At 30.6% G+C, this 8,778-nt stretch overlaps 1 protein-coding gene across 5 annotated transcripts in view; it reads right to left on the bottom strand.

Annotated features, from left to right (window-relative positions):
* Positions 1-512: 512 nt before the first annotated feature.
* Positions 513-8,778, bottom strand: part of LOC142324940 (uncharacterized) — a 120,367-nt gene continuing 112,101 nt past the window's right edge. For 4 of the 5 annotated variants that reach the window (XM_075366096.1, XM_075366097.1, XM_075366099.1 and 1 more), the window contains 2 exons: positions 5,896-6,450; positions 513-1,652 (listed from right to left, as the gene is read on the bottom strand). In XM_075366096.1, coding sequence (XP_075222211.1) covers positions 1,338-1,652; positions 5,896-6,450 — 870 coding nt within the window. In that variant the 3' untranslated portion in view covers positions 513-1,337. The remainder of the gene's footprint in view (positions 1,653-5,895; positions 6,451-8,778) is intronic. The other variant, XM_075366098.1, reaches the window with a different exon arrangement.

Genomic DNA, 8,778 nt, shown 5'->3' with positions numbered 1-8,778 from the left:
ATATAGTAAAGTTAAACTGGCTCGCAATAAGAAATGAAAACAAGTATAAATAAAATACCTGAAAGATATTTCCCACTACAGATAGGTTGTTTGAAATTTATTTATACAGACGAGGTTTTATTTTGGTACAAAAAAAGTGTTGAACAATTTTGATAAACCAAAATTTTAAAATGTAAACAGCTGCTGAGAAAATAAAAATTAAAATATTTCAGTGTCTGCTATTTTGAAATTTGATAAAAAGATTTCCAAATTTATTTTTTCTAACATTTCTGGTTTTAAAATCTGTACTAAATTTAAATGAAATTCTAAAACCATTCATTCACAAGATTAGAATTTTTATTAAAAAAATTCAAATTTGGGCAACTGGAAATTGAAGTAGTACATTTATTTACAGCTACTGAACTGTTTCCCAAAGTTTTATATATATTTAATAGTTATTTTTAAAATTAAGAAATGTAAATAGTAAAAATATAGAATGTAAAGGAATAATAATTTAAAGAATAATAAATTAATAAAAGAAAGTTGTTTATTTTTCAATATTTTGATAGAAATTCTAACAAATAATATTCATTAATTTAATACTACATTTTATAAATAATAATACAGTTATTACAATAAGAGTATATCGATTTGGCTAGGCCAAATTATCTTTAGAATTTTACTATCTTAATTAATTCACATTCTATCTACATGACTTTTAGTTTTAAATAAACAATTTAGCATTTTTTATTCAAAATACCATTTATATTAATATATAAATTATGTTGATAGTTGTGGATATAAATGTTGCAGGTGTGCATAAATAGTTGATGTTTCATATATTTTAAAGCAATGATTCAAAATTGTAACACATAATCAGAGGATGATCTACCAACAGACCAAAATAGTAGAAGAAACAAACAGGAAGTTAACATAAAGAAATTAAAATAAAGTAAGAAGTAACATATATAATAAAATTTTAAAACTGTTCATATTTTTATTATAATTAACTATATATATTATAAACTGCTTACCAATATATTACTCATATATATATATTATACGAGTAATATATTGTAATATATTACAATATAATTATCTTACTTGGATCATAATTATGATTAGTTTTTAAAATATGTTTAATGTAATTTGAAGAGTTTTTATTTCTTTGTTATACAATTAAAAAACTTAACTATTAAAAACATCACTGAAAATAAAAAATATAGATCACTGAAAATAAACCACTGAAACCAGTTCTGCTGCATGCTCTTAACATTTATAAATTATTTGTATAGAAAATACAAGTAGCACTGTTAATTATAAAATAATATATAGTTACAATCCACTTCTTGTTAAAACTAAGATCTACTTGTGGTTACAGTTGTTGCTTTTGCATTATTTTGTTTATTTTGATTTCTAACGGAATTATTGTGCTGTTGGTGATATAATCTTTCTTGCATTTTTAGGTGTTGTAATTGTAGCTGCCGTCTAAATGAACCGAGCTGGGTTAATACATTGTCAGATCTAGCAGAATACACATCATAACTGTATGGATTATCATTAAGACTGTAACTGGTAGCCTCAGTATGCATTTCTCCAGTGTTAATATTATTCAGCTGTTGACGATTATATAGTGTAGCTGGTCTAATGTATGTTTTCTCCACAGCTGGTGTCTAAAAAAAAAAAAATCTGAAAATAAACTGCACAAAAACAAATACTCAGTTAAATTATACACTAAAACTAATTTACCCACAATTCTTAAATGCCTGTGGTAATACACAAGATGTACAAACAAGAATAATAGGGCTTTATTACTTAACACAAGGCGCAGTTAAGAAGTAAGGGTCAATCAGTAACAAAATGAGAACATGAAAGATTTATTAATGGTTTCAGATATTATATATTTACTTAATTTCTATACATATGAGGTCTGTAAATAAAGTAATGAGACTGTTCGGAAAAACTTTTTATTTACAATCCAATTATACATGGACTCTAACACCTTTAAACATTTTTTTAATGTTTTCTACCGTTACAAAATGGTGTCTTTTGAGGTGTTTTTTTTAAATTCAGGAACAGGAAAGCTCACAGGGACTAAAGTCAGGTGAATAAGGTAGTTGAGGAACTACAGGAATACTTTTCTTTGCCAAAAACTAATTAATTGAGAGTGCAGTGTGACAACGTGCATTGTCATATGCAGCATCCAGTTGTCTTTGATGGCTGGTCTCATGCGGGCAACTCTTTTCTGCAGTCTTTCAAGAATTTCTTGGTAAACATATTGATTTACAGTCTTTCCTGTAGGCAAAATCTCCTTATGGACATTGCCATTAATATCAAAGAAACAAATTACGTGGTTTTGATTTCTGATTTGCTCATTTTTGCTTTTCTGGGATGTGGTGAGTTTGAAGTGTACCACTCCTTGCTCTGGCGTTTTGTTTCTGAGTCATACTCAAATATCCAAGATTCATCAACAGTAATAACATTTATTTTAGAAAATCAGGATCAGTTTCAATTTGCTCTAGAAGATCGCAGCTTACTTCCACCCTGTTGTTTTTCTGTTCAACAGTGAGGTTTTTGGGACCAATTTTGCACAAACTTTTTTCACGTCCAATTCATTTGTCAAAATTTGATGGATTGTGATATGGTTCAAATTCAATTGTTCTCCAATCATTCTGACAGTTAATCGCCAGTCGTACTGTATCAAGTCTCTGATTTGCACAATGATGTTAATGGTCTACCAGAGCGTGGATTATATGCAACTGATTCCTGGCCATCTGAAAATGCATTAAACCACCTAAAAGCTTGGGCTCGTGACAGAGCATCATCTCCATACGCCCTTTAATTTTGAAAAAGTTTGCTCATAATTAGTCTCTCATTTTTGAAACGCACAACAAAATCTCGTTTCACAAAAAGTTTGTTTACGTCTCGTGTAACAATAGACTAAAAATATTAATACCTAATATAAATCAGCTGTTCATATAACCATATGTTTACTAGTAACTTTACAGTGTTGCCACTTTGGCTGCCAAAAAAAACTAGTCTCATTACTTTATTTACAGACCTCGTAATCACAATTTTTTTCTAAACACTTTTGATATCATGAAATAAGTTTCTTCAAATCCAGTGCATAAAATTTCATCACCTGAGATTGTAGCCACTTTTGCACTGAGATTTTCAACTCTTTACGTGCTTCAAAATTGTTAAGAAATGACAATCACTGGGTGTGAGATCAGTACTGTAAGGGAATGATAAAAAATCTCCCATCTGAATCTCTGGATTGTTTCTGTTGGGTATGCAGCCATGTGTGCATGTGTATTATCATGAAGAAGAAGAATTCCTGATCTCAGCATTCTCCGTCATTGATTTTGAATGGCACGATACAGTTTAGGAAGTCTTTTACAATAAACTTATGATGTGATGGATGTTCCAGGATCCCACAATAGACTTGTGATGTGATGGATGTTCACCCCTTTGGTCCCAGAATACAGTTGCCATGATTTTTCTTCAATACTGGGCTTGTTTGAATTTTTTCAGTTCAGGTAAATCAGAATGACACAAGAGCATGGACCGTTTTTTCTTCTCAGCATTGACATACGAAATCCATGTTTCATCACTGTGATATGGGAAAAAGATTTATTTTCCTCATGATTAAAGTGATTAAGAAAAGCAAAAAGCACCTGTAGATGTCATTCTGTGATTTTTTTGAGCACTTGTCAATATTTTTGGTACTCATCATGTACATAGTTTATGATAGCCTGGAGTGACAGTCATGATTCTTAACATTCTTATCTTTGAAACTTCTGGAAATTCAACAGAAAGACTGCTAATTATAAAGTGATAATTTTCTCTCATTTTAGCATTCAATGAGATAGTCAGTCTGAACACTAGACCGACCACTTCTCTGTGTATTGTGAACATTTGAATGGCCTTCCTTAAACTCACAGTACTATTCCCTCACTTTTCCTTCATTCATTGTGGTTGGCTCATACATTTCACACAACTGACAGTGAATTTCAGCACCATTATGTTATCTTGTGTTTGGAAATCTAATTGCTGATCGAACTTCACAACTGGTGAGATTATAAACTTTTAATGCTTTTTATAAAGTTGTTCATAAATGTCAGTGTGCTTTTTTATTTTCAGTCAACAAGAGGTCAGCGTGAAGATCTGTGAGAGACTTCTGAATTGATTTCAGAAAAAAGTGGATGATTTTTTGAGGCGCATCATCACATGTGATGAGACATGGGTCCATCATTACACTTTGGAGTTAAAAATGGCAAGTAAGGAGTGGTGAAGGACGGATGAAGGCCAAAACCCGTCTGTCAGCTGGAAAAATTCTTGTAACAATTTTTTTTGACTCAAGGGGAGTTTTACTCATTCATTTTCTCCACAATCAACGAACGGTTAATGCAGCTTACTATTGCCAGCTGCTGCAGTCAATAAAAGCAGCCTACCAAAACAAAAGATGGGGTATGCCCATCACAGATGTCATTCTTCTTTATGACAACGCCAGGCCACTCACCGTTATTTTGACAAGGAATGGATTGGAAAAAATGCACTGGGAAACCCTCAACCACCATCCCTACAGTCCAGATTTGTTCCCCGTGACAAATTTTGGTTTGCGCCCTTGAAAGAATCGCTTGGTGGGGAATGATTCGAAAAAAATGAAGACATCGAGGTGCATGTACACAATTGGTTGACAACTCGTCCTAAAACTTTTTATGAACAAGAAATATGAATATTTCTTGTTTATATAAAGTATATGGTAATTCATATGGCATCATTAAACAGATATGAACACTTGTGTATTGGTGACAACTGATTAAAAAACACTAGAATAAAAAAATAATACCTTTGCAATTCTTCTTCAGATTTCAACTTTTGGTATTAAATTAAATAAGTTCTTCTCTTAAAAACCACTATCAACTTTTAAAAGCCAAAATCTAAAGAAATGAAAAAGTTTATTTTCCAACTGTAATTTTACTGCCATTTGGATATATCTATCTCCTCCTCCCAAAAAAAAGAAGACTATAGATAGAATAGATCCATCTGTAACATCAGAATTTATTCTTTTTTGCAATTTTAATTACCACGATAAGGATTTAAAATTTTTGTAAACAAGATAAGTAACTTAAATGAAAAATAAACTTTTAATACTCTATGACGATCAGATAAAAAGTAAAAAATTGACTTCTATAAAAATATATTTTATTTCATTCAATAGAGTAACAAGATGTATTTTAGATTACTTTGAATTCACTGTTTTTCTTTTTTTTTTCTTTTTCTAAAAGATCTCTTAAAAAAACATTTTTAAGGAATATTTCTGTATATAAAGATTCAGAAATGATTAAAATTTTCAATCAACTTATAAAACAATATGCTATGGAAAGCATTAAAATATGCTGTATGCAGTTTACAATGAATTTTAGCAGCAAATCCTTCAAATCAATGGAAATCATTGAGGGGCCGATGTATTTCCAAACTAACAACACAAGGAACATCCATGTTAAAATGGAAATCAATTACAATGAATGACACTTCAGAAGCCGATCCAGTATGAACAAGATAAAAAAAAAACTCCTATCTGTAGGTAGAATCTTACTTGTCTTTGTAGAACTAACATAATATCTCTCACCATGCTACCATCTATCTATTTGTCATTAACCATTTTTTCAAACACTTGGAGTTAAACCAAATCTTCAAGAATAGTCTTCTAACAAATGGGTTTACTGACACCATATGCTTTGTACCACTATAACAGAAAGTAGTGGAGAACATCGTTCTTGCTCGCAGTTTTATCTCAGGAATAAAATAGGTTAAGCCACTGGTTTCATCCTAATCCCTGTTATGAATCATTTCTCTGGTGAAAATAGAAAAAGCTATTAATAAAATGAAAAACTTTATATCATAACTAACCTGCCATTTATCTTGTAGTATTTGTGTATTATTACACGCTCTAAATGTTGTTTTAACTGCAGGAGCAACTGGTGATGATGAATCATTTACCGCAAAATTATCTTGAGTGATAGTTTCATCATTATTACCATTATTATTATCAAAATCGACAGTTTCTTCAATATCATTATCGGCTAATAAATCTACACCGATCAATGGATCTATTTGTCTATTGCTATCATTATTGCTATTGCTATTTGATCTATTTAGATTAATAGGTTTTGCAGATTTATTTAATACAATCGCACCTTGTTGTTCTGTAGTCGTAGTTGTAGTATTTGTTGTTGTCATGGTAACAGGATTAGCAGTAGTGCTTCTTAGCTGTTGTTGTTGTTTATCTTTTTTGTCAGGCAACGGTAATGGACGATCATCTGGTGATAAATATGGAGTTGCCATATTAGAACATGGTAAAACAGTCGGTCTTTGCCTGTTATAACTGTTATTGTTATACAATGATGCCGCTGTAACACCACTATCTGTTAATCTCTGTCTACGGTGATCATCTGGTACATGTCTCTGCAAAATAAAACAATTTTTTTAAAATAACTTTAAATAAATTTGCATCACAAATACAGCTATTTTATAAATTTAGTATATTATACTATTTCGGGCTGAAGTGATTTTTGTTTCTCCAGGAGATGACAAAAGATTTGTGATTGATATTTATTTTCTGATAAAATTTTATTTATATCTTTGTAGATTTATTGTTACAGTAAAACATTATAGAAAAAAGCACACATGTGATCAATAACATGTCTAGGAAAAAATGTTGTATTCACAATGTGGGTCATTCCTGTTGTTTTTAAACATAAAGCCTGTTGCTCAGAAACGTGCATCCGCCATTAAAGATGATAAATAGTACATTAATAATCTAGAAGAATTAATCAATCAAACAATATTTCCATCGACTGTAGATTCTTACCCTACTGCCCAAAGTGGGGTGTAATGTATTTAGGGTGAATATATGTATCTATGTTCCACCATAGCAGCTCAACAGCTGAATCGATTTAGATTTATAACCCCGCGTTGGAATCTCTATGTTACTGGGAGCGTCATAGGCTATATAAATATATATATATATGTGTGTGTGTGTGTTTAAATAAATTTAAAAAATTTGAAGAAAAAATTATTCTACACACAAAATTGTCACTGCACACTCTTTAATTATCCTATATTAAAGAGCAATATTTGTGTTCTTTGTCAAGATTTGTTTAACTGTTTTTAAACAAATCTTGTTTTTTTTATTAATCATTTGAATTCCATTGTAGAATAAAACATTATTTTTAGCTCATTGTAGATAAATATGAGTAGCCAATGTTCTGGCTGCTCACATTCCATATATGTAATAAGAACTCAGGAAAATGTATTACATCAGTGGTTCCCAAACCTTTCCAAATTGCAGTACCCTTTTTCAATTAAAATTTTTCCATGGCGCTATATCCTAAGTAAAAGTATGACTACTTGTAAGTAGAAGAAAAATAAAACTCGTGTATCTTCATTATTTTTTTTACTTTATTAACATTAAATTAATAATTATAAATGTCTTGGTTCAATTAATTATGAAGCTTTTACAATATTTTGCAGTGCTCCTGTGAAGAAGCCATGGCGCACAGTTTGGGAATCACTGTATTACATCTTACCATTTTGAGAACACATTTGTGAGTCAAATTCATCACCCTGGATTTGAGCAGATGTTTTTGTTAATAATTAGTTGGTTTTGATTTATTCTGTTATATACAATTAAGATGTCTTTAAATTGCAAAAATGAAAAATTTATATTACTAACTGACAAGATGAAAAATCTATTTAGCACAAATGTGTGGACTACTTATATGAGAACGAGTTATCAGAAAATGAATATTCAGAGAAATACTTAAACCATAACTAAATCATTAAAAGAAATTATAGATACTACACAACCATCACATCACTATCAGTGCAAGTTATGGATACTAAAACTATGGAATGAGTAATTTTTTACAGATTTTTGAAACAGAGATAATAAAAAATTTGAACAATATTTTAAAAAAATAATATAGGTTGGGTATCATGACTGCATATTTGTCGATAAGAACATAAAAAAGCTGCAGAGTATGAAAAGTAAACTTAAACTGATGATGATAATGATAAGTAGTAGATGTTATTGATTAATATTTACTACTACAATTACATATAACATTGACCCACTCCAATAACGAAGAGGTATTTTAATAAAAACTCAACTTAATCCTACACCAGTAACTACTGCTTTATAATGTGATCTTCCTACAAATGTGACTACACTTGTAGAAGTCAAAATTTTATCCACACTTCTTGTAAAAAACATTGCTTGAAATTGGCATCTAAATCACAGAAAATGTCAATCACAAATACAGTATAAATAAAAAATGAGAAACGAAGTATAGTCACCTCCTCGTCCTGTTTTTTTGGGTAAGACTAAGAACCATGTAAAATACATTTTTACCCGTATGAAGGACGGATAACCAGTTACAACTACTATTTTTAAGATGGGGACCAACTGTTCTAAAACCTGTATACTTCAGAAGCACTCAAAGCTTTGAGTCCTGTGCTGACCAGACAGTGATTCTAAAGAAGTTACAATACACTGATAGATTTTATAGATTGAACAGGCTTTATTTGTTGCTTATTGGAATTATTCTCATAATTATGAGAATAAATGCAGCGGGGTCCAGAGGGCAGAGTCGGGAAGGTCAAGTGAAGTAACCCATGACCAGCCAATATGTATATATAAATTTTATGTCATAACAGAAATTTTCTACATAACTTGACATGAAATATACATTCATCCTGAAACCGGCAAACGATTCTCAAGATAGTAAGCAT

Source organism: Lycorma delicatula, chromosome 5 (assembly GCF_047948215.1).
Source record: "Lycorma delicatula isolate Av1 chromosome 5, ASM4794821v1, whole genome shotgun sequence".
In the NCBI taxonomy this organism is placed as follows: domain Eukaryota; kingdom Metazoa; phylum Arthropoda; class Insecta; order Hemiptera; family Fulgoridae; genus Lycorma; species Lycorma delicatula.
This window is presented reverse-complemented; position numbering and strand designations above follow the sequence as displayed.